Source organism: Triticum urartu, chromosome 4, assembly GCF_003073215.2.
Source record: "Triticum urartu cultivar G1812 chromosome 4, Tu2.1, whole genome shotgun sequence".
NCBI classification, from domain to species: domain Eukaryota; kingdom Viridiplantae; phylum Streptophyta; class Magnoliopsida; order Poales; family Poaceae; genus Triticum; species Triticum urartu.
The window spans coordinates 490,010,221-490,036,868 of NC_053025.1; the positions used below are offsets into that span (position 1 = coordinate 490,010,221).

Genomic DNA, 26,648 nt, shown 5'->3' on the forward strand with positions numbered 1-26,648 from the left:
GGTAGTACCACAGGGCCCCTACGGTAGTACCGCGGGCCTTTGCAGTAGTACCGCAGGTGGTCACGGTAGTACCGCTCCTTGGGAGCTGTAGTACCGTGAGTCCTGGTCCGGCACAGCACCATAAGCGGAAGTAGAGGCGGATGTAATTTTTTACATCCCCTCCCTGCGCGGTAGTACCGCGTGCCTTGAGCGGTAGTACCGTGTCGGATTTTTGCACTTTTTGAAAATCAGCGGAAGTTGCCATGGACGTTTCTTTATTTGTCCGCGCCCTTCCCAGGCTGGTCCAATCCTGCCTTACGGTAGTACCGCAAGGGGGTGCGGTGTCGTGGTTCTAACTCTGACAGTGATGTAGGGGGGTATGTATGGAGAGGCTAGATCTTAGCTATGGAGGAGTTGTAAGCACACGAGGATTACGAGTTTAGGCCCTTCTCGGAGGAAGTAACAGCCCTACGTCTCGGTGCCCGGAGGCGGTCTACTGAATTATGTGTGTGTGAATAATAGGGGTGCGAACCCTTGATACTGAGGAGGGGGGTGGCTTATATAGAGTTCGCCGGGCCCCTCCAGCCCTCAGTAATGCAAGGTTTAAAGTACATTAAGTTTGGGGGTTACTGGTAATGCCCCTAATAAAGTGCTATGATGACCATAAAAGCTACTTAATGACCGACCGTTTGCGTGCAGGGTGACTTTGGATCTCCTGACAGTCGAGTGGTTGGAATTTGGTCGAGTGATTGCTTCGTGGTCGAGTGTCTTGAATCTGTCGAGTGAGATACCTCCAAGTCGATTGAAAGGTGACTTCTTCTGGGGATGTCCTTGGGTAGGGTACTTAGGACAGGTCCATGCCCCTATCCTAGGTACATAGCTTCATCATTAGCCCCCGAATGGATCGAGGTTCGAGTGGGGAAGGAGTTGGGGATCTTTCCGACTGGTTCTTCATGTTATATGAACGTCTTGTTTTGGATCAATTGTCACGGATGACGTCGTCAAATTCTTTCAGTCGCCTTGATCCATTCTTGGCCTCTTGTCGAGTGAATTTCTTTACTTGTGAAGTTCCGAGTGACGGTGTGAAAGGGATCTTCTGTTTGACGAGTTGTTCTGCGGCCCGCGGATTTTGCGGGATTTGAATTTCGGGAAGCGCGCGGGACGGGGGCGGCCGCAGTAATCGGATGGGATAGGACGGAAGCTCCTCGATCCCCGCGCCACCTTTTTCGCCACGTATCGCGCGCGCGCCTGTTGCGGGATTTGACAGGATTGCCTGGGCCTACTAGTCAGCCACTCGGAAGCGACCTCTTATAAGCTGCTGGCTCGGGACCCCCGAACAGTGCGCCTTCACTTTTCCCCCTTTCTTCACAAGATCCTCCGCCACCTCCGCTCCCACCTTGGTGCCGTAGGTCTGTTCGAGCTTCGCCGGCGACGATGGTGAAGGAGAAGACGTCGACTCTGGAGCGCGCGAAGAAGGCGGCGGCGCAGGGGAAGGGGAAGAAGTCCGCTCGGGGCGGATCTTCCTCGAGGACTGCTCTGCCCAAGGATTGGATCCAGGGAGACTGGATGCCATCGGTGATTTGGCAGGATGATCTCGATGATCTGGTCGAGGGGGGACTCATTCCCCACGAATCTGCGTGCCTCCCGGGGAAAGAAGTCGAACCCCAGCCTCTTGATGGTGAGTGCGTCCTCCTCGCCACCCATATCAATCATGGATTCTCTCTGCCTCCTCATCCTTTTTTCCGGAGCTTCTTGAACTTCTTCGGAGCGCAGCTCCATCACTTTACTCCCAATTCTATTGTGTATCTTGCTGCTTTCGTTTCCTTGTGTGAAAACTTCTTGGGTTGCCGCCCCCATTGGGGACTCTTCAAGCACATCTTCACTTGCCGCTCTCAGTCGGTCAAGAAGGCCAAGTCGAGTGACGAACGGACGCAGGTGATCCAGCTGTGCGGGGGCCTGGCGATCCAGATGAGGGGAAAAAGTTCCTTTCCGTCTATCACTTTTCCCGAGTCAGTCCATGGGTGACAGTCGACTTGGTTTTACTGTAAAGACCAGGTGACCCCAGGACAGTCGACCGGGCTTCCCCCTTTTTCTCTGAACCGAGCACAAAAACCTGCCTCTCTGAAAGTGACGCTGGAGGAAAAGGCGCAAGTCAAGGTGCTGGTCGGTCGAGTGGTTCAGCTTGTCCACGAGGGTGTGACTGGCATGGACTTGTTGGAAGTCTTCCTTCGGAGGCGCATCCAACTGCTTCAGGCTCGTGACCACCCGATGTGGCTGTACTCGGGTCTCGAAGACACCACTCGGGTTCACCCAGAGGAGGTCACTGACGAGATGTTGGAAGGGTGGCTGTGGAGTATCACAGGGAACAAGGACAACCCCCGAGGAGCCAGGAGGATTCTTCCACTCGACCAAACATACGAAGTGGACAAGGTCTGACCTTGCGTTTCCGACTGTGATCTTGCTTTCTTTATTTGTTCTTTTTGGATCAGTCGATTGACTTTTGTCTCGTTTGTTGTAGTCTAGGCCACTACTGAGATGTACTCAACACCCAATGGAGCACAGGAGCAGGCCGAGGAAGGAGAGGCGAGCGGAGGCGAAAGTGGAGACGAGGGAGAAGAGTGGGAATCTGACGGCGAAGGAGAGGGGGATGGCGACGACGACTCCAGTGAAGAGGAGGAGGAAGAAGTCGAACCTCCCCGCTCGGAACGGCGATCCAAGCTTACACACGACCCTGCGCGGGAACGTGGTAAGGCGACTGTCCCTGTTGGCCAGTCATCGAAGCGCCCTCGGACTTCATCTCCAGCACCGACAGAAAAACTCCCAAGCACCCACGCGCGACGCCGTCCAAGCCGCCCAAGGCTCTGCCCAAGATGAGGATGAGTGTCCCCACCATTTCTGGGTAATAGTAGAATTTGTTTTCCTTTGTCGAATGTGACGGACTCTTGGTCGACTCATTGAATAAGCTGACTGACTTTCGAAATTTGCAGTGCTACCACCTCGGAGATCTCCGCCAAGGACGATGATCAAGAGATGGAAGACGCTGTTACCTCCAACCCCGGTACGATTACTGATGCTCTGCTTTTAGCCGACTGACGATTTCTAATAATTCCGGTCGATTGGATTTTTCTTGTAGCTCCTCCTCATGTCATTGACCTCCCTGATGATGACGACGAAGTGCCGCTGAGTGTGCGAAGATACAGGAGGGCGCCGGCTGGCAAAACCTCACAAACTACTCCGGCGCCTAAGGCCGCAGTCCGGGAGGGTGGTGATACCACTCGGGTTTCTGTGACCTTCGCTGAACCTCTGACGAGTGTCCGGCCTTCGACGTCGACTGCAAATCCGCCTTCGCTTTTTGCCACACACCACGTCCCTGAGGACCAAGTGGATGCCGCTAAAGAGGCTATACGCCAGGCGGGGATCGTGATGGAGCAAGTGAAGGTGGTTCGGGAAGCCAGCCAAGCAGCTTATGACGCGAGCTCGGCTCTTCAGAGCAACATCCAGGTCAGTCGATTCTCCGCTTGTTCTGTTAGGATATGCTATCTGAAGAATCTCTTTTCCGAAGATCTTTATATCTGTACGCCCACTGGGTGTGTCTATTAATCTTTTTGACGAGTGATGGCACGCTAAGTGCACCCACTGGGTGTGTCTATTAATCTTTTTGACGAGTGATGGCACGCTAAGTGCACCCACTGGGTGTAGTCCCCGAGACTACGGTGGACTGCTGGCAGTCAACTGTAGTCTTTATGTTGTGTTGCTTTAGCTGAACTTCTTCACTCGGTCTGGTCAGGCCATGTCGAATGGAACTGTACACGGTCGGCTGCGGGCAGTCGATTTTTTTTGGTCGAACTAGTGGGGGCACACTAAGTGCACCCACTGGGTGTAGTCCCCGAGACTACTGTCGAATGTTTTTGATTCGGCTGTAGTCTTAGAAATGCCATCATTGTCTCTTGGTTACTCGGAAGCAACTTATCTTGGATGTCTGTCGACTGATTTTTTGCAGAAATCCTGCGAACTTGTGGCTCGCTACACTGAGTTGGAGAACAAACAGATCCAGCTGAACCTTGACTTGAAGCTTGCTCAGGAGAACTTGCAGAAGGCGAGGGACGAAGCAAAAGGTATGGCTGGTGAGATTTTGTCGACTGTCCTTTCTTTCTGGCCATCCTCGATGTTGATCTCACTTGCTGTTTCGCAGACAAAATGGAGAAGGCTCTGAAGAAGAAGGATCAAGACCTTGCCGAAGCGCAGAAGGAGGCCCTGAACAAAACGAAGCTTGCTGAAGAAAAACTGGCTTCAGTCGGTACTCTTGAAAAGGAAAACTCTAGGCTGAAAACTGCTCTCGACGCAGCTAATCGAGAGGTCAGCCGTCTGAAGAATGGCAATATAGCTCTGACTGACAAGGCAAGTGAACTGGCGGGGAAGAGGAACGATCTGGAGGCTTATCTCGGTGGACTCGCCAAGAAGCTGTTCGTCATGCTCGAGGGTAATTACTCCGGCCCGACTGACTTGCAGTTACCAAATCTGCGTAGAGCCACTAACTTATCCTTGAATTGTGTTTACAGAATTCTGCCAGAACTTCGAAGAGGAGACCAGTTGAGTGGAGACAGACTTGGACCCCATCAATTCTCCAGTGAAGGACGAGGCTGCTATGAACGTGCTCCGACTGGAATCTCATGTTGCCGGCGTTGTTGACTATCTTGCTCGGTTGAAGGTTGCGATGTCACGGATTGACACGTCGCTCTGGCCCAGGACAACGCTTCAGAATGACCTCGAGTCCCTGATGACTCGACTAAATGAAGTCCCAGGTCGAGTGGCGGAATGGAAGAAATCTTCTGCTAGATGTGGCGCTGACGTCGCTCTATCTCTGGTCCGCGTCCACTGCAAGGAGGCACGAGAAGAAAAGTTGGCCGCCATCCAAGTTGCCAATACCAGGAAGCACAACTTTCAAGACTTCATGGAGACTTTCATTGCTGCTGTCACTCGCACTGCAGAAGGGATCGACTTGGACGAGTTCGTCGCCCCTTCCAGTCCTCCGCATGAGGAATAAAAACTTTTATGCTTCACTTTAAATTTGCCTCGGAATGCCGAGTGGATTTTGTAACCGTTAAACTCTGTCAAGCTGGAGGCTCGAGTACTTTGATCTGCGGTCTAGAACCTTTGGATCTTCTCTGAACTTGATTTATCGTTGAATATCTTCATGAATTATCTGTCGAGCGGAACTTGTTCTTCACTCGAAATAACTTTGTATTTGTGGTGCAACTCCGAAGGAGAAGGTAGCAGTCGATTTGCACCTCGTCGTCCTTGCGGGTTGAGATGTGTTCCGTACTTAGGTGAGCACTGGGCTGCAGCTAGGCCTCCGAGTGGAAGGTCTGCTCTCCACTCGGTAGGATTTTAAAAACTTAGGCGAGTACTGGACTGCAGCTAAGCCCCCGAGTGGGAGGTCTGCTCTCCACTCGGTAGGATTTTTTCAAACTTAGGCGAGTACTGGACTGCAGCTAAGCCCCCGAGTGGGAGGTCTGCTCTCCACTCGGTAGGATTTTTTCAAACTTAGGCGAGTGCTGGACTGCAGCTAAGCCCCCGAGTGGGAGGTCTGCTCTCCACTCGGTAGGATTTTTTCAAACTTAGGCGAGTACTGGACTGCAGCTAAGCCCCCGAGTGGGAGGTCTGCTCCCACTCGGTAGGATTTTTAAACACTTAGGCGAGCACTGGGCTGCAGCTAAGCCTCCGAGTGGGAGTCTGGCTCACCACTCGGTAGGATTTTTAAACACTTAGGCGAGCACTGGGCTGCAGCTAAGCCTCCGAGTGGGAGTCTGGCTCACCACTCGGTAGGATTTTTAAACACTTAGGCAAGCACTGAGCTGCAGCTAAGCCTCCGAGTGGGAGTCTGGCTCACCACTCGGTAGGATTTTTAAACACTTAGGCGAGCACTGGGCTGCAGCTAAGCCTCCGAGTGGGAGTCTGGCTCACCACTCGGTAGGATTTTTAAACACTTAGGCAAGCACTGAGCTGCAGCTAAGCCTCCGAGTGGGAGTCTGGCTCACCACTCGGTAGGATTTTTTTTTACAAACTTAGGCGAAACGGATTCGCAGCTAAGCCACCCACTGGGGGATTTCACACGCAAACAAAAGCAACAACAATTATAGGAAAATTTGTAACACTCTTGTCTTTGATAAATAGACTATAGAAGTTTTTCTTATTACATCTCATCCGAGTGAGAATTCAAGTGTGAAAGGGGCGGAGCAGTTCTGCATTCCAAGCTCGTGGCTCATCGATCTGGCGATCGAAATTGTAAAGGTGATATGCTCCATTGTGGAGGACTCTGGTGATGATGAAGGGACCTTCCCAAGTAGGAGCGAGCTTGTGTGGTTTCTGTTGATCCACTCGGAGGACCAAATCTCCTTCTTGGAAGGCTCGACTCTTCACATTTCTGGCATGGAATCGACGCAAGTCTTGCTGATAAATGGTTGATCGGATCATAGCCATTTCTCTTTCTTCTTCCAGGAGATCGACTGCATCTTGCCGGGCTTGTTCTGCTTCATCTTCGGTATAAAGCTCGACTCGGGGTGCATTGTGAAGTAGATCACTCGGCAGGACTGCTTCCGCTCCGTAAACCAGAAAGAACGGAGTTCTTCTAGTCGACCGATTCAGGGTGGTCCTCAATCCCCACAGAACTGACGGAAGCTCGTCGACCCAAGCGCCTGCTGCGTGCTTGAGATCATGCATCAGCCGAGGCTTTAGTCCTTTGAGAATCAGACCATTTGCCCTTTCTGCTTGTCCATTCGACTGGGGGTGGGCGACCGATGCGCAGTCGACTCGAGTGCCTTGAGAGGCGCAAAAAGCTCTGAACTTGTCTGAATCAAAGTTTGACCCATTGTCGGTGATGATGCTATGTGGGACTCCATATCTGAACGTTAACTCTCTGACGAAACCGATAGCAGTGCAAGCATCAAGATTCTTGATAGGCTTAGCTTCAATCCATTTGGTAAACTTGTCGACTGCCACAAGCACATGTGTGAAACCGCTCCTGCCTGTTCTCAATGGGCCAACCATGTCCAGTCCCCAAACAGCGAAGGGCCAGACGAGTGGAATGGTCTTCAGGGCTGATGCAAGCTTGTGCGACATGTTGGAGTAGAACTGGCACCCTTCACACTTGTCGACTATCTCTTTTGCCATTTCATTCGCTCTTGGCTAGTAAAATCCCGCTCGGTATGCTTTAGCCACAATGGTCCGAGAGGACGCATGATGACCACAGGTCCCCGAGTGGATATCATCAAGGATTATCTGACCTTCTTCTGGTGTTATACACTTCTGACCGACGCCAGTCGCGCTTTCTCTATACAACTGTCCCTTTATGACTGTAAAGGCCTTGGATCGACGGATGATCTGTCGAGCCTCTTCCTCGTCCTCCGGGAGTTCCTTTCTCAGGGTATACGCGATGTACGGTATCGTCCAGTCAGGGGTGATTGCCAAAACTTCCATGATTAGGTCGACCACTGCCGGAATTTCAACTTCAGTCGGATCTGTGGCACTCTTTGGCTGCGGGGCTTCATCTGTAAAAGGATCTTCTTGGACTGATGGCGAGCGGATGTGTTCCAAAAACACATTGCTGGGGATGGCTTCTCTCTTGGAGCCTATCTTTGCCAAATCATCAGCCGCTTGATTTTTCAGTCGGGGGATGTGATGAAGCTCTAACCCCTCAAATTTCTTCTCTAACTTTCTCACTGCATTGCAATAACCAGTCATAGCTGGACTTCTGACGTCCCATTCTTTCATCACCTGATTAACCACAAAATCTGAATCGCCATAGACCATGAGGCGATGGACGCCGAGTGAAATGGCCATGCGCAACCCATACAAAAGTGCTTCATATTCTGCTTCGTTATTGGAGGAATCGAAGTGAATCTGGAGAACATATCTGAGCTTATCTCCTCGGGGGGAAACCAATACTACCCCAGCACCGGAACCATTCAACATCTTAGATCCATCGAAGAACATGGTACAGTGCTCCAAGTGAACTTGACTCGGAAGTTGCTGTTCGATCCACTCGGCGACGAAATCTGCAATTGCTTGGGACTTGATAGCTTTCTTTGCCTCAAACTTAATATCTAGGGGAAGAAGTTCAATCGCCCATTTGGCCACTCGACCAGTTGCATATCTGTTGTGCAAAATCTCTGATAGTGGAGCGTCGCTGACGACTGTAATGGAATGATCAGAGAAGTAATGTGCAACCTTCTTCGTGGTCATATAAATCCCATATACAAGCTTCTGGTAATGAGGATATCTTTGCTTTGAAGGAGTCAAAACTTCAGAAACATAATATACTGGGCGCTGAACTTTGAAGGCCTTTCCTTCTTCTTCCCGCTCGACCGTATGTACTGTACTGACAACTTGTCCAGTGGCTGCAATGTAAATCAGCAAAGGCTCTTTGCTGATTGGGGCAGCAAGCACCGGCTGGGTGGAGAGCAGAGCTTTGAGCTTTGTAAACGCTGCATCAGCTTCTGGAGTCCACTCGAACTTGTCGGACTTCTTCATCAGTCGGTAAAGAGGCAATGCCTTTTCACCGAGGCGAGAGATGAATCGACTTAAAGTGGCCAAGTATCATGTAAGCTTCTGGACGTCATGCACACACATAGGACATTTCATCCGGAGTATAGTACCAATTTTTTCAGGATTGGCGTCGATTCCCCGTTCAGAAACGAGAAAACCGAGTAACTTCCCACCTGGAACTCCGAACGTGCACTTTGACGGATTGAGCTTGATATCATACCTCCTGAGGTTGGCAAAGGTTTCAGCAAGGTCAGTCAGCAGGTCGGAACCCTTCCGTGACTTGACCACAATATCATCCATGTATGCCTCCACATTCTGACTGATTTGAGTGAGCAAACACTTCTGAATCATCCTCATGAACGTGGCTCTGGCATTCTTGAGGCCGAACGGCATGGTGACATAACAGAAGCACCCGAATGGAGTGATGAAAGCTGTTTTGATCTCGTCGGGCCCGTATAGACGGATCTGATGGTACCCAAAATAGGCGTCTAGGAAAGACAAACGCTCACATCCCGCAGTCGAGTCGACTATCTGGTCGATGCGGGGGAGAGGAAAATGATCTTTCGGGCAGGCCCGATTGATATGCTTGAAATCAATGCACATGCGAAGTGACTTGTCCTTCTTGGGGACCATGACAACATTGGCGAGCCACTCGGAGTGGTAAATTTCTCGGATGAACTCCGCTGCTAAGAGCCGAGCCACCTCCTCGCCAATGGCCTTCCTCTTCTGGACGGCGGACCGTCGAAGATGTTCTTTCACAGGTTTAAATTTTGGGTCGACTCGTAGACGGTGCTTAGCCAGCCCCCTGGGAACTCCAAGCATGTCAGCAGGCTTCCATGCGAAGATGTCCCAGTTCTCACGGAGGAACTGGATGAGCGCTTCTTCCTATTTGGAGTTGACCGTCGTTGAGATGTGAGTCGGAGCAGCGTTTGGATCGGTCGGGTGAATGTGAACTGCCTTTGTTTCACCAGACGACTGAAAAGCTGATTCTGAAGCAGGCTTCTTGGCTCGTAGCAACTCACTCGGATCTGCAGTCTTCTGGTACTCTTGCAGCTCGACCACCGCCATCTGAGCATCAGCAATCTTTGAGCCTTTCTGAAAACACTCTTCTGCTTTCTTCCGATTGCCTGTAATAGTGATCACACCTTTGGGACCAGGCATCTTCAATTTGAGATACACATAACATGGTCGAGCCATGAAGCGTGCATAAGCTGGCCTGCCCAAAATAGCGTGATAAGCACTTTGGAAATCCACAACTTCGAATGTCAACTTTTCCTTGCGGTAATTCTTGGAATCACCGAAAACCACATCAAGAGCAATTTGGCCGAGTGACTTGGCTTTCTTCCCAAGAATGACTCCATGGAAACTCATCTTACTGGTGCTGAGCCTGGACATCGGAATGCCCATCCCTTTCAATCTTTCTGCATACAGTATGTTCAAACCGCTGCCTCCATCCATCAGGACTTTGGTCAGTCGAGTGCCTTCGACAACTGGGACGGCCACATGAGCTTGCCTCCCAGGGGTGGCAATGTGCGTAGGGTGATCAGACTGGTCGAATGTGATGGCAGTCTGGGACCACTTCAGATAATTGGGTGTTGCCGGAGCAACCATATTTACCTCACGGTTAATAACCTTCAGTCGAATTTTGCTCTCAACATCAGCAAAAATCATCAGGGTGGAATTGACCTGGGGGTACCCATCGTCACTATCTTCCTTGTCCTCAACTTTGTCCGACTCCTTTTCCTTATCTTTGGACTGCTTGCCCTGAAACTGCTGGATCAGAAGCCGACACTGTCGAGTGGTATGCTTTGGGTAAATGAGTTTACCCTCTTCATCTTTCTTGGTGTGGATGTGACACGGTAGATCCAAAACATCATTTCCATCTTGGTCTCTAACTTTCTTGGGGTTCCAAGGTCCTTTGGGTTTTCCCTTAAATTTTCCCTGGGTTACGGCCAGGGCCTCCCCAGGAGCGGCTGGCTCGGCTTTCCGCTTCTGTTTCCGACTGGAATTTCCTCCGGTCTCCTGGGCGACTGCTTTATGCTTGCCACTCCGGAGTCGATCCTCATTTTCACCATTAACGTATTTGGTGGCAATCTCCATCATCCGATTCAGAGACATCTCTCTGGTTCGACCGAACTTCAGATTCAATTCTCTGTACTTAACGCCTTCTTTAAAGGCACAAACTGCTTGATGATCTGGTACATTTTCAACTGTGTGATGCAATGTGATCCACCTCTGGATGTAATCCCTCAGAGTTTCATTCGGTTTCTACACACAAGACCGCAATTCCGTAAGGCCTGCAGGTCACTTGCATGTTCCTTCAAATGTGGTGACAAACACTCGGGAGAGATCCTCCCAAGTGTAAATGCTGCTGGGTGCTAACTGATTCAGCCACGCTCTGGCCGAGCCCTCTAACATGAGAGGCAGGTGCTTCATGGCTACCTCATCGTTCCCACCGCCAATCTGGACAGCCACTCGGTAATCTTCGAGCCAAGTATCGGGCTTGGACTCACCGGTGAACTTACTAACTCCAGTCGCCAACCTGAAGTTGGGAGGGATTACAGCGGCTCTGATGGCTCGACTGAAACACTCCGGCCCTGAAACATGTACCCTGCTACTGGTAGGCGCATCTCTGTCGTGGCCTTCTCGGTGAGCTCTATTCCTATCGACCAAACCTTGAACGAGAATGGATCTCGCATAAAGCCTAGTTCCCTGGGGTCGACTGGAATTCTCCGCCCAACACTATGAGGGCGTCTGTCAACCTGCTGTCGAGGCACATATGATCCACTCCTCGGGGGAGGGGTTGGCACTCGACGTCGATCATCACGATCGAATCGGTGATCATACTGCTCATTCCTTCTGTACTGATCACGCCGGTCTCCACGTCCCTCATGCCTCGGAGGCGATCTTGGGCTGTGAGCCGACTGGACTGTATCCGCTGCAACGGATCGACTGTGGATCCTGTTCCGCGATTGAGAAACAGCGGAATTCTGGTCTCCCGCTGCCCGGAGCAACGCTCTGATTTGCAACAAGCCTCTGCCAGCCTCTGACTGGGAGGGCTGAATCGACTCTGCTATACGGGCCGCAGCCGCCAAATTCTTAATCGGAGTACGATATACCTGCGGGGGCGTAAAGAGTTGACGTCGACTAGATTCTGGAGCCCGCTGACGCGCTCGCTCGTCGAGTATTCGTTGGAGATTCTCCAGTCGAGTGCGCTCGGCTAAGTTAGCCAAGCGCGCGTCCTCCAAGGCTCGGGCCTCGGGGGTTTCTCCAACGATAGGAGTGTGGAGTGCATCCATGTTCCGGTGGCGAAGCTCCTCCCGCTGCAACGACGTGAGAGGCTCGGGGAGATACTCCTCGTGAGGATGCGACGGGTCGCCCCCATCCGCGCCTCCGTCAGCGCGGGGGAAACCGGGAGGACTGTGTAGCCCATCGATCACCAAAACCTCTGCAGCTGGGTCACCACTGTCGCATTCGGATGCGGTCTCTGTGGAGCCAGTCGACAGGTCGAACAGGCCGTAGAGGGATTCGTCGGGCTCGATTGCCGCGACTTGTGGGGTGGCCGACTGGCGGGCCACCGCATGCCTCACCCACCTCTGAAGCCTCGACCGACCGGAGCGCCTGCGCCAGTGAGAAACAGGGCGGGGAGATGCTACGGGAGCCGATCGATACTGGGTCGACGGCTGCTGCAGGAGGACACCACGGACGCATGCGCGAAAGTGCGTCGCCCCGCGGACGGGGAGCGCGTCGACGTCGAGTGGAGCTTCCTGAAGCCAAGCGGAGTCGTCGGCGATGAACGTGAGCGCGCCGAGACGGATCTCGCGGCCCTTCACCAAAACTCCGCCCGAAACCATGATCAAGGATATCGGAAAAAATCGCAACTTCTCAAACTAGGCGCTAAGACTCCTGGCCCCACGGTGGGCGCCAACTGTCGTGGTTCTAACTCTGACAGTGATGTAGGGGGCATGTATGGAGAGGCTAGATCTTAGCTATGGAGGAGTTGTAAGCACACGAGGATTACGAGTTCAGGCCCTTCTCGGAGGAAGTAACAGCCCTACGTCTCGGTGCCCGGAGGCGGTCGACTGAATTATGTGTGTGTGAATAACAGGGGTGCGAACCCTTGATACTGAGGAGGGGGTGGCTTATATAGAGTTCGCCAGGCCCCTCCAGCCCTCAGTAATGCAAGGTTTAAAGTACATTAAGATTGGGGGTTACTGGTAACGCCCCTAATAAAGTTCTATGATGACCATAAAAGCTACTTAATGACCGACGGTTTGCGTGCAGGGTGACTTTGGATCTCCTGACAGTCGAGTGGTTGGAATTTGGTCGAGTGATTGCTTCGTGGTCGAGTGTCTTGAATCTGTCGAGTGAGATACCTCCAAGTCGATTGAAAGGTGACTTCTTCTGGGGATGTCCTTGGGTAGGGTACTTAGGACAGGTCCATGCCCCTATCCTAGGTACATAGCTTCATCATGCGGTAGTACCGCGCGAGCGGCAGTACCGCCCCAGCTTCGTTGCTACATGCCTGGGCTAGCTCCTGCCGTGGCCACGGTAGTACCACGGCTCGCTACGGTAGTACCGTGAGCCCTTGCGGTAGTACCGCTTGGTTGGTGCGGTAGTACCGCAGGTCGCGGGCTGGTTAAGTGGATAATGGTTGGATTTGTCACTCCACTATATAAGGGGTGTCTTATTCTCCGAATTGACTACCTCCTCCAACCCTAAGCTCCATTGTTGCTCCAAGCTCCATTTTCGTTCGATCTCTCTCCCTAGCCAATCAAACTTATTGATTTTCTAGGGATTCGTTGAGAAGGCCTCGATCTACACTTCCATCAAGAGAAATTCGATTCCCCCTCTAATCCCTTGCGGATCTTGTTGCTCTTGGGTGTTTGAGCACCCTAGACGGTTGAGGTCACCGCGAAGCCATATTCCATTGTGGTCAAACTTCGTGGTATTGTTGGGAGCCTCCGATTAAGTTGTGGAGTTTGCCCCAACCTTGTTTGTAAAGATCCGGTCGCCACCTCCAAGGACACCAATAGTGGAATCACGGCATCTCGCATTGTGTGAGGGCGTGAGGAGAATACGGTGGCCCTACTGGCTTCTTGGGGAGCATTGTGCCTCCACACCGCTCCAACGGAGACGTACTTCCTCTCAAAAGGAAGGAACTTCGGTAACACATCCTCGTTTTCACCGGCTCCACTCTTGGTTATCTCGTACCTTTACTTGTGCAAGCTTATTTGTGTTATTTCCCTTGCTTACTTGTGTGCTTGTTGTTATTGCATCATATAGGTTGCTCATCTAGTTGCACATCTAGACAACCTACTATAATGCAAAATTTAATTTGGTAAAGAAAAATTAAAAATTGTTAGTTGCCTACTCCCCCCCCCCCCTCAGTCAACTATATCAATCCTTTGTTGTCATCTTCCGGTTTTCATATACAAAAAGGGATGGCATGCTTGTATTTTTCAGTTTTCTTTGGGTCTTTTATGTAGTGTTATAATTATTTTAACACAGTACAAACTTAGGCGCTCAACATTCACATAAACATGCATTCATTCCAATGAACGCATACAGGCACACCCTATCTCTATTAGCACACATCATCTTGAGTTTGATGAAGCCGTCATAGACATCTTCGTAGTCGACGGAAACGTTTCTTGCACTGAACACGCATCGCTGAAAAGGTTAAAATAAATCCAAGAAAAACGAGCAGCAGTGTCAATCTTACTTTGATGGACTGGGTATATCACTGTCCTCCTATAACCATCCAACCATAGATTGGTTCTCGGTGTTATAAAGTTTTTGTTGCAATGAATTCCGGCTTCTAGGATCTTCAGTCCCTACCCGCTGTTTAATAAAAACAGGGAAAATACCTCATTCAATGTAGTTTTTTTCCTGAACTCCTTGCTGCAATATATATGCTTTTATGTCAAATCGGTGCCATAACTAATCCAGATTTGTAACTTTGTACCATATGCAGATCTTGGCGTAATATGCATCACCTGTCTATAAAATTGCACGTACCGTTCTTATTATATAGATGTGCAGTTTTTACTTTTCGTACGTGTGGCATAACTCATTTTGCCACGTACAGTTAGGTACGCTGAATTGCCAGCTTCCAAGTCCAGTTTTCTCGTACTGAATGCCAGAGCCACGCCATCCAAGACACTTGGTACGCAGCATTGGTTATAGCAAGGGTTCAAAGAAAAAAAAACTTTGATCGTCATAGCAAAAGGTTTGCGTGTATTTTCATATCATTAATTTAACTAATGAGGTCTAAGTTATATGTAAAGCATTAGAAATTTGCTTTATACTGAAATTGCTTTTTACACGCCCCTGAAATAGGATGCATTAGTTGGAACTTGAAATTTTGCATGTGTCTAGGACATCACCTTTACTGTGTTTTTGGGATAATCTGTGTCTGCTATTAAAGTTCACAACCATAAACTCATGCTGAAAGAACAATAAAACTTGCATGTTTAGTTTCTCTTAGAAAATATCCTATCAGAGTTTTGATATTACAAGAAGAACTCGGAATGGTTCCCAAATATACACGATTCCACATTTAGTCTAGACATCGCATATTCACACTAATCGATGACAGTGTTGTCTTCATTTTTTTCCCTACCGAGCATATTAGTATCTTTCTACCCATGCAGAAAAAATAAAAATGTAGAAACCAAGTAGGATGGTAACACATACAATTAATTTTGCATGCAAACATAATTGACTCGAATCCCCTAGCGAAAAAACTAGGGTTATCTACCCTCTGGCGGTTCTAAACTATCGAGAGTATCTCCATTCTAATCCCTGCATCCCTCGTGTTCTCGCCCACATTGGAGCCTCTCACCTTTGACGGTGGTGGTGGTAGATCTTTTGTGCTATTTGTTTGATGCCGCCCCTTGTCCGATCACGGGCGACCGAGGTGAATAAAGTGGGGTGTCGAAGGACCCCATCGAAGAATTGGTGGAACGTCTGACGCCACATGAGGAGGATGCATACGAGACATCTGGGAAGAGGACATCGACGACCCACCTAAGAAGGCAAAGTGGCCAGCAAAATCTAAAGTCCACGAGGGTTTAGCCATAGGGCTTTTTTGTGGCTATGGACTGACATGGAATCCAGTCAAGGAGATGATATGAAGAAGATTGAAGAAAATATTTTTACTATTCAGTTCGCGTGCGTGGGTGATTAGAGTAAAGCTACTAATGCAGGCCATGGCTGTTTAGGAATCAGGCTTTGTTGATTAAAGAGTATGACGGATTTTTAAACCCTAGAATAAAGATCCTGGATAAGTTAACAGTATAATTTCTAGATAAATCAGGCTTCGTTCGTCACGTAGGACCTGGAACAGACTACATATGACAAAGTTATGATAATCACCATAATATTTTGAATTTTGATCCTAAGGAAGTGTCAAGAAATTCTGAAACTGTGCTGAAAAAATGTGACGAATGTTGTTTTTCAACCTTAGAGGGTAAAAATTCCAACTTAAAAGCTAATTTTAAGGCTCCTCCAGGGCTCCTGGCACATGCATTGCGATGAAAACATGTGCCTTTGCGAATGGTTTCGCCCCTAGAGACATGCTACCGGAACCTGGTACGATGCGTGTCCACACTATATGATGGGCAGAATTTCATTAGGACGGAAATTCAAGAAAACCTGGTGAGTATATACATTTTCTTCCTATTTTGTGACGACATCAATCTTGATAGTTCCTTCATGAGGCGCTACCCAATATGCATAAAGTAAATCATACAAAGGGATATCAACCTGGGGGGAGGGGGGAGGGGGAATTTTACCTTCATAATGTTTCAATGAACCCAAATACTTGGAAGCTCCATAGAAGGTCGTCACCATATTGTCCAAAAAGACAACTGACATCCCAACAGAGGCCTTCCCATCACTAAAAATAACATTATTTCTCAAGTGATATGCCCTCCACAACAACAACAACAACAACAACAGCAATTTTGATCGTTCATTAACATTAATCTTATTCAGTAAGTGAAGATACAAATCTGGGACATCTTGCTTTATTAGATCCTCTCTAGGTAAGTTCCAAATGTCACAGACCGCTAGACGAAGCATACACATTTTTGAACACACAATTATAGCATGCAGTATGTCCTCAGCCGATCTACATATAAATACACCCACTATAAAAGATTTGACGATGTCGTAATCTAGGCATTTGGACCGCCAGACTATTGGTGATCGCTCTCTAAGTGAGAACTCTTAATTTAAAGGGGCATTAGTATTCTAAATGAGGTTCTAAATATTCATAAACCAATCCACCGTGTCATTTCACTTGTATAAGAGCTTCTCTAGCCGAGTCGCCATATTGGCACAATCGCCATAATAATCGTCATTATGACGATTTTGATCAAAAAATGCATTCTACCAGAGTCATCATATGTCATCCGATCGTCATGATTTATGACGATCCCTTCATATTTGGCTTCTTGGACTTCATATATACTCTCTCCTTCCCAAAATATAAGGCGTGTTTGACTTTGCACGGTCTTTGATGCACGACTTTGACTATTAAGTACACGGGTTGAATATGTATCGGTAATATCATCGTATTTGTCTTGCAAACCAATTGTATTTCATATGTCTTCATAATAATTTTGTAGGCATACAGTAAGTGAAAATCATAGTTAAAGTTATGTGATGGAGACCTAAAAAGTCAACGCGCGCCTTATATTTTGTGAAGGAGGGAGTAACAATTTAGGGCTACCTATTGAAGCGCGCTCCACATGGCAGTTGTGTGCAGTTATGTATCATGGAAAATAAACTTTAGATGATACCCTACCTCACATGAGTTTTTTTGTTTTAATTAAAGAAAATGATGCCTCATTGACACATGGTCCCATAATAATGAAGGCTACATTTTGGCAACATGTATGTGGGCACAACCTCCTAGCCTTCATAAAGCCCTCCAATATAACAACTCTACTAGTTGCTTTAATCGACAGAACACCATTCTCTTCGTTCTTGTCACAACGTAACATCGTTAGCAAATATAAAAACCCTTTTTGACAAAAATACTAACTGGTGAACATTCTCCGGGGTGTCAAGGGGACTTTAAAAGGCATTTTTAGGTGGTAGGAGATGGCAAATTCTGCCTATTTCTCCGCAAAATTCCCTTCTTTTCAAAAACTGTCATGCATCTCGGAAGAATTGTCATGGTTTATCAAAAAACAACCGTGAAAAACATTCGAAAATGTTTCCAAGGAACGTTCGCTGGCTACCGCGGTCCATATTTTTTAACTTACTCCCAACGAATTGCATTTTCTTGTTTTTTGATTTCTGTTTACCCATGGAGCCAACGAAAAATGTATTCATTGTTGAGGAAATCGTTAACTGGTAGCTGCTCGGTTGGCTGGTGAGTAGGGGATTAATCGCTGAATCGGTGAATCAATTAATCGAGCGGTTTTTCAGTTATTCGGTAACTCTACAAGTAGGAATTAATCGATAAGTTAACTGATTAATTGAATGAATTCTTGAACAGGGAATGTATCCGAGGCAGCATGCGGGCGAGACGACTCAGGTGGCGCGCGCCTCCCCCTAAGCGCCACCGAGCGGGAGCGCTTTTTAAGTTCCAGCTCCGCGACTGCTAGTCATCCATCCATGCTCCCGCTACTCACTCTGCTAGCCCGCCCGCCTGACATCGCTTCCTGTGCCAAAGCCGACGCCTACAAAAGCAACAAGAAAAAGCTAAAGCAAAACCACGGCCTGCCCCTTCCCTCCATCCCTTCCTCCGCCTATCACGCCGCCAACCCCCTCGTCTCGTCTCGTCTCATCTCTCGCAACCCCTTCCCTCAAATGAGGTACCTCGTACTGCCGCTATAGTATAGCATAGCTCGATCCGCCCACCACCGACCGCGCCTCGGACTCGAGGAGCGAGCCGACCGATCAGGCCACCATGCCGCCGCAAGCCGCCGCCGCCTCGCAGCAGGGCGAGCGCTGCCGCCACGGCCAGCTCCCCCGCTGGCACGGCGACGAGGCACTGCCCTTCTACGTGCCGCTGCGCAAGCGCCTCTCCGTGGACGGCAAGTCCCCGGCGCCGCGGATATGCATCTGGGAGTGCGACGGCGAGGCCGGCGACATCACCTGCGACATCGTCGCCGCGCCCTTCCGCCGCAGCTGCAGCGCCCGGATGACGGTGCAGCCGCCGGCGCCCTTCTTCCGGACGATGACGCCGCCGCCGCCGAGGCCGCATAGGGTGCTGGAGGAGGAGGAGCAGCAGCAGGAGGCCAGGAGGCCCGGCAAGGCCATCCGCAAGGGCCACCGGAGCCACGGCCTCATGCTCAACCTGCAGCTCGGCATAAGGCAATGCCAGTCAATGCCCGCCCCCTCTCGCATTTTCCCTCTAGTCATTCATCGAAACACTTTGTCACATTGATTGATATACAGTTACTCGGTGGGGAAGTCGTCGGCGCTGCCGTTCAAGAAGCTCCTGGCCTCGGACTTCGACCCGCGGGAGAAGGTCTGGACGCGGTTCCCGCCGGAAGGCTCCAAGCTCACGCCGCCGCATCACTCGCTCGATTTCCGGTGGAAGGACTACTGCCCTGCCGTCTTCAGGTGCCGCACTGCCTTCCTTGCTGTTCTTGGCCTTGAGTTGAATTGCCATGTTGGATTGGATCGTCGGTGATGTGTGGCTCTTGTGCTTGAGTGGTGCGTTGACTACTGTTGAGTGATGCCTTCAGGCACCTGAGGAAATTGTTTGGGGTTGACCCTGCGGACTACATGCTTGCAATCTGTGGCAACGACACGCTCCGGGAGCTGGCGTCCCCCGGGAAGAGCGGGAGCTGCTTCTTCATCACCCAGGACGATCGGTTCATGATTAAAACCGTGAAGAAGGCCGAAGTGAAGGTCAGTGAGCGATTTTCTTATTCAGTTACTCTGCTTTGATATAATAAGGCAGAGGGACGTGTATCCATCGAAATGAAGTTTCGACAAGCGAGTCATAATCTGGCAGTAGTATTACACATTGTACTGTGCCTTCAAAATACACGTTGAGTCATTCATGTTCTTAAATAATTTGGGTGCAACAATTGCTCTTTTTCTTTCCAAAAGGAGTTCAAATTTGTGCTTGTTTCAGATTCCAGGTCTAGATTGATTTTTTCTGGAAAATATTGCAGTACTAATTGGCGATTTCAGCGTCGACTAAATATAATCTTGGTTCATAGGTTCTTATTAGGATGTTGCGGAGTTACTATGAACACGTCCGTCTGCATAAGTCCACCTTGTTGACAAGATTCTATGGCACGCATTGCATTAAGCAAGTTGGATGTCCCAAGGTAAGCAATAATCATGTGAAGACACATGGCTCACTCCATTCCTGTAGCTACTTCCTAGTGCAATTTATTTGGCCTTGACCTTATGTCAATCTATACAACTATAGGTCCGGTTCGTTATAATGGGCAATTTTTGCTGCTCGGAGTATAAGATTCACAGGCGTTTTGATTTGAAAGGTTCCTCACATGGTCGGACCATCGACAAAACGGAGCGAAAGATTGATGAAACCACTACTCTGAAGGACCTCGATCTCGATTATGCATTTCGGTTGCAAAGATTTTGGTATGAGGAACTTATGAAGTGAGTTCCCCACTATGTTAACTGGAGTAGATTCAATGCAAATTTCATGAGAACTATAAGACCGATCCTAAATCTGACTCTTCAATGTAACATAGGCAAATTCAGATGGACTGCATATTCTTAGAGACACAAGGAATTATGGACTACAGCCTATTGTTAGGAGTTCACTTTCGTAATGATTTGTCTGTGTCTAAGATAGGCCTCTCTCAGCCCATTGCTCTGCCAAGTAAGTTAAAAACATTGGTATTTGTTCATTCTTTACACACCGTGAATTATGATTTTACATACAGTTTTTCCCTTGGCCCGATAATTTACCAGATTTCATCTAATCTTAACTATCAGGATCAACTGGCAAAAGAAAATCATTTGAAGGCGGAGGCAATTTTTGTGAGCAATGCTTTATGGAAACAGGATGCAGAGAGAGGGATTTGATCACAGAATCCCGGTAAGTTATAAATTGCCACTCTTGCCATTCATAAGCAACCTATTGTTGACATTCTGGAACAACCGAAATACCTAGCCAGGAGCCTTCAGCGGTCAAACTATTTTGATAAATTGGGTACCATGCCATGCGTATATGGGATGCTTTTTCAGTAACGTTGACATCTAGTGCACATTCTACTTTAGTTTCCAGACATAATGCTTCTCCACTAGGGTAAAGCAATACTTTCATGTCGTGTTTTTTCTAAGCTATTTTTATGCTCTCATCATGATCCTATACTTTGCTGCCCCCTTCGTTCCAAACCACCTAGAGCACCATGGGGCCTTGCATGTTTGTTTAAGTCAAATGTCTGCAGCAAAGAGAACGGATAGGATGCCTGCAACTTTTCTTCAAGGGGAAATATATGTGCAACTTTAGCCATGGCATCTTCATGATCCTGATCAACAATGTTGAAATGAATTAAACATGGGGATTGATTTATTTATATTTTTTTGGCAGGAGGCCATTTGTGCAGCTGGGCATGAACATGCCCGCCCAGGCGGAGCGCAGCTCGAAGAGAATGCTCGACAAGTTCCTTCTGAACGAGAGGCACCTGTTCATAGCCGCGCCGAGCGGGGGACCGTGTGATGTCTACCTCTTCTTCGGGATAATCGACATCCTACAAGACTACGACATAACCAAGAAGCTGGAGCACGCCTACAAGTCTTTCCAGGCCAACCCTGGCCGCATTTCTGCCGTGGATCCCAAGCTCTACTCGAGGAGGTTCCAGGATTTCATTCGCAGGGTGTTCGTGAAACAACAACAGTGAGGCTGAGAAGAATGCACAGGGTTTAACTGACTTTTTACATCCGGAGGAGTTTTTGCATCATGAGATAGATCCATTGGTGAATGAAGCTCATGGCATGATGGCGTCGCTGATCCCGAGCATGCGCTGAAACAGTGCAGCTGGTGGGGTGGTTTGGCTTTGGCCACTATACTCTTGTCTGAATAGGCGGCTGCCGACAACGGCGACAAGCATGCTGAAACCGGAAGGATGGGGGACGGAGCTAAACTACGGACATACAAAGCTCCGTCTTTTGGAAGACTTGTGAGAGTGTAAGTGCCTACTCCATGATTGCAGAGCTACGGCTCGAGATATTCCATGGCTAGCTTAGCTAGCCCCTGTCTCTGCTTTGTAGTAGTGCTCTTTTGTAATTTGTTTCCTCCTTTTGCACCTACCAAGAACCCGATTTTTTTCCTGGGATTCATTCTTGGTGTGGCGTGCCGAATAGAGGATATGGTCTTGCACAGGAGTGGTCGAGTGGGAATCAATCAGGCCTTGTACATGTTCACGTTGTCGTGTAGTAGTATCAAGACAACTATTGTTGGCCTGAAAAACTGATGCACCTTGTCGAGATTCAGAAAAAGGAACCAGGATGTCCATCCATCTCGCCTTCTTGCAGCTCTCGCCTTTGCTTGCAGATGCAGATGCAGATGGCCAATCTGGGCCGTCCGGCTGAATTTTCAGGAGACGTCTCATTCGTGGTTCAGAGAAAAGAAGCTGCCCCCTGTAGACATTGTTGCCATCTTTGCAAGCATTTGCAGGAGGCCTATCTTCTGCCGTGACCACAGTCGACTAGAGAGTCAGTGTCATTTGCATGCACATTTGTACTACTACTGCTGCTGCCTGTGCCTGCTGCTGCCATTGTGGACTGAGTGAAGCAAAAATAAAGTGGGAGGGAGGGGGAGGAGACACGCATCAAAAGGAGAGAAAGCGGGTGCAGGGAAGATGCTGGGACAGATCTGGTCTCCTCTCCTCATGCCATGTGTGGTGCTGTTCTTTTCTGCGCCTGCCTGCCTTCTCCTCCTCTCTCCATCACCTGACCTCCCTCTTTTCCCCTCTCCCTCTCGACTTTGCTTTCTTCCATGGCAATGGCATGCCATGCCAAGGCCTAGTCCATTTCGCCTTCTCCATCCATCCATCCCGTGCTCTTTTCGCATGCTTCGCTTTGCACTGCTCCTCTTGAGCTGGAGCTGCTTGAGTGTCGACTGTGGAGGGAGGAAGACCAGGTGGAAAGATACTACAGGCAGGGTGATGCGTGCTGCTTCCACGCGTGACTATGCCAATATCCGTCAGTCGTTAGGCAAATACTCCCTCCGTCCGGGTTTATTAGGCCTCTCAGCATCACAAGCATGTTCTTTTTTTATAAGGCCTTACTTTGAAAAGATGCATGCATGCAGCCATTTCATTAGTTGTATTGAAAGCCATTGTTGTTGGTGTCATGGCTGAGAAATTAATACACTTCATACATATTTTTTCATTGGCTGCATGCATCTGAAAGAGTGCATTGGGAGTGGAATGAAAGAATTAATGTGAGCAATTTACTATGTGTCTTGGTCTAAGAAAAGTTGTTTTTAGACCTAATAAACCCGGACAGAGGGAGTAGGTACGTAGTGATCTAAATGTTCTTATATTAGTTTACAAAAAGAGTAGGTACGTAGTTCTCGTTTATCACAGCTGCCGTTGTTTGCACTTGTGATGTACTGTACTCGCGTCATTTTGTTGGATCTCTAGTCTGCGGTAAAGTAGAGATTGCCTGGATGGATGACGCAAAAGCATCGGCTCCATGCTCTTCTTCACCATGTTTAAGTGTTTTTTGGGTGGTCCTAACGGTTGATGTAGAGGGTGTTTGGGATCTGTGTATCTGTGACCACCGGTCAAAAAGAAATGTACTCGTATATCAAGGCTGGATCTATCTTTACGCTTTACGACTACGCATTGCTCATTGTTCTCCAGCGACTTGGAGCATCTACAAGTGGACAACAAATCCGGATCCTATACGTTGCCAAATGCGTTCAGACGTGTCCACAGATAATAACTGATGGCCCCTCATTTCGTGGCGGTTGAAACCACATGCATCATTTTTTTATCTTCATTTTTTTTTGAAATGAAGGTGTACCCCTGGCCTCTGCATCATGATGATGCATGCGGCCATCTTATTAACCATGCAGAATCGTCATAAAAGTCTTACAGCTCACAAAACAGAGCAGAAAAGAGTATCAAAAAAAAGAAAAAGTACAAGGGAACCACGCCAACCGGCACAATGAAGATAAAAGAGCAAGCTCTCTAGACTCCTATACTGTTATGCGAGCGTCATCTGAACCGGTTAAACATAACCCGAGGTACCATCTCCCATTGGTTGCACCCAGTAACCAAATGCTCTCTGGAGTCCATAGGAGTGAGTAAGGACCACGTACGGATCCAAGCTGTAGCTCTGAAAATAACCTGCAAAAAAGTTGAAGTGTGTTGTCTGTTAAAAATCATATCATTCCTGCAGTTCCATATAACCCATAATAGCGCACATATTCCAATCCGAATACAAGCCGCAGTAATCTGTTCCATCCCAGCTAACCACGTCCCAAACAAAGACGCAATATCAACTGGAGGATTAATATTAAAAACTATATGAATCGTTCTCCAAAGTAACTTGGCAAGTGGGCATTCAAGAAATAAGTGTTGTATTGTTTCGTCATGATCACAAAAACAACACCGCAAAGAACCTACCCATCGCCTCTTAATTAAGTTGTCCTTTGTGAGTATCACTTGCTTGTGAACAAACCACATGAATATTTTAATACGCAAAGGAATCTTAACTTTTCAAATGTGCAACGACCGTGATATGGGACCAGAGTTAATAAGATCCATATAAAAAGATTTCACCATAAACCTCCCGTTCGTGGTTAATTTCCATTGTATTGAATCCGGCTGATCGGAGAGTTGAACTTCTATCAATCTCCGAACCAGGTGCATCCAGGCGGTCCATCTCTCACCAACTAACACTCGTCTGAATTGGATGTTCAAGGGAATTGTTTGAAGGACGGTACCCACGTAATCCTCCTTACGTTGCACAATATTATAGAGTGTAGGATATTGGATGGCCAAGGGCGTCTCTCCTAGCCATGTGTCTTCCCAAAATCTTGTTGACATGCCATTGCCAACCAAGAATTTGACCCTACGAAAGAACATGTCCTTCGTGCGCATAAGTCCCTTCCAGAACGGCGAATCAGTCGGTCTCATGGTAACCTGGGCTAGCGTTTTCGAATGCAGATATTTATTACGCAAGATTTGAGACCACATACCCTCCAGCCCAGTCTCTAGTCTGTAGAGCCATTTGCTCAGAAGACATTTGTTCTTGATTTCTAAGTTTTCAATGCCGAGACCTCCTTGGTCTTTAGGTCGGCAAATGATATCCCATCGCGCGAGACGGTATTTCCGCTTGGCCTCATCAGACTGCCAAAAGAAGCGTGATCTAAAGAAATCAATATGCTTGCGAACTCCCTTCGGAACTTCGAAGAACGACAGAAGGAACATCGGCATACTAGTCAGTACTGAGTTAATCAGGACTAGCCGACCTCCATATGACATAAGCTTACCCTTCCAGCAGCTTAGTTTTTTTTCAATTCGTTCTTCAATACATTTCCAATCTTTATTGGAGAGTTTACGGTGATGGATAGGTATACCCAAGTAATTGAATGGTAAGGCACCTGACTCACACCCAAACAGTTGTCTGTATTTATGTTCCTCGTCTTTGGCCTTACCAAAGCAGAACACCTCGCTCTTATGGAAATTGATTTTTAATCCAGACAATTGTTCGAAGAGACATAAGATAAGTTTCATATTACGTGCCTTAGCCATATCATGTTCCATGAAGAGAATAGTGTCATCAGCATATTGTAGAATGGAAACCCCTCCATCGACAAGATGAGGAACTAGACCCTCTACGTGGCCATGCTGCTTGGCCCTGCCAATAATGACGGCCAGCATATCTGCCACAATATTAAACAGAAGAGGAGACATGGAATCCCCTTGTCGTAACCCCTTATGTGTCTGGAAATAGTGACTGATGTCGTCGTTCACCTTGATTCCTACACTACCTTTCTGGACTTGGGTATCAACTTGCTTCCTCCAATTTTCAATAAAACCCTTCATATGCATTGCCTGTTGAAGAAAAGACCATTTTACTTTATCGCACGCCTTCTCAAAGTCCACTTTGAAAATAACATCTAGTTTCTTCGAGTGGATCTCATGAAGCGTTTCATGTAGAACGACCACCCCTTCCAGTATGTGTCGTCCCGGCATGAACGATGTCTGGCTCGGTTGGATTACCGAATGAGCAATTTGTGTCAATCTATTAGTTCCTACCTTTGTGAATATTTTGAAACTCACATTTAGCAGGCAAATGGGGCGGAATTGTTCGATCCGAACAGCCTCATCTTTCTTAGGTAACAACGTGATCGTCCCAAAGTTAAGATGAAACAACTCCAAATGACCGTCAAAAAAATCATGAAACATAGGCATAAGATCATCTTTAATAATATGCCAGCATTTCTTATAGAATTCAGCAGGAAATCCATCTGGTCCCGATGCTTTATTCGACTTCATTTGGGAAATTGCCTGATAAACCTCTTTTTCAGTAAACGGTGCAGAAAGAACATCATTCTCTGCTGCCTGTAATTGAGGTATATCATCAATCACAGATTCGTCCAGGGACACCGTAGATGAATTAGGGGGACCAAAAAGTTTTTTATAATAGTTAGAGATGTATGCCTTCAGATTTTCATGTCCCGCTATTGCCCCCTCGTCCTGTTCAAGCTGTATGATTTTTTTCTTCCTATGTTTGCCATTTGCAACCATATGAAAAATTGTGTATTGTCATCCCCTTGGACAACCCTCATTGTTTTCGCACGCAATGCCCACTTCAGCCCCTCTTCTCTCAAGAGGGCCCGTAGACCTTGCTCAGCCTGGGACTTCGTGTGTTGCACATGAACAGAGAGAAGAGTGACCTCTGCCTTTAAGTCTAATGCCTCAATCAATTGAGTAAGACGCTCTTTTTCTTGTTTATAGATCCCACTCTCATTTCTGGCCCAACCACGCAAAAATTGTCGGAGATGTCTAATTTTATTTTGCCATCGCTCAACATGAGTCCTTACACTAACCGCCTTTTATCCTCATATCCATTACATTACATTTTTCGACAAAGATCCATTACATTACATGCAACATGAAATTCATCCACTGCATTGCTAAAAACAAGGAAAC

General features: G+C 48.1%; 1 protein-coding gene across 1 annotated transcript; it reads left to right on the forward strand.

Moving 5' to 3' along the window:
* The first annotated feature begins 18,168 nt into the window (after positions 1-18,168).
* Positions 18,169-22,007, forward strand: LOC125553983 (phosphatidylinositol 4-phosphate 5-kinase 2-like). The gene is made up of 8 exons (XM_048717617.1): positions 18,169-18,858; positions 18,943-19,110; positions 19,236-19,401; positions 19,719-19,829; positions 19,934-20,127; positions 20,223-20,353; positions 20,470-20,572; positions 21,068-22,007. The coding sequence occupies exons 1-8, from the start codon at positions 18,452-18,454 to the stop codon at positions 21,375-21,377; spliced, it is 1,590 nt and encodes a 529-aa protein (XP_048573574.1). The 5' UTR covers positions 18,169-18,451; the 3' UTR covers positions 21,378-22,007.
* Positions 22,008-26,648: the final 4,641 nt, after the last annotated feature.

Coding starts and splice junctions, on each gene's coding strand:
- LOC125553983 (XM_048717617.1), top strand. CDS start 18,452: ATGCCGCCGCAAGCCGCCGCCGCCTCGCAGCAGGGCGAGCGCTGCCGC. Junction 18,859..18,942: donor AACCTGCAGCTCGGCATAAG/GCAATGCCAGTC, acceptor ATTGATATACAG/TTACTCGGTGGGGAAGTCGT. Junction 19,830..19,933: donor AGCAAGTTGGATGTCCCAAG/GTAAGCAATAAT, acceptor ATACAACTATAG/GTCCGGTTCGTTATAATGGG.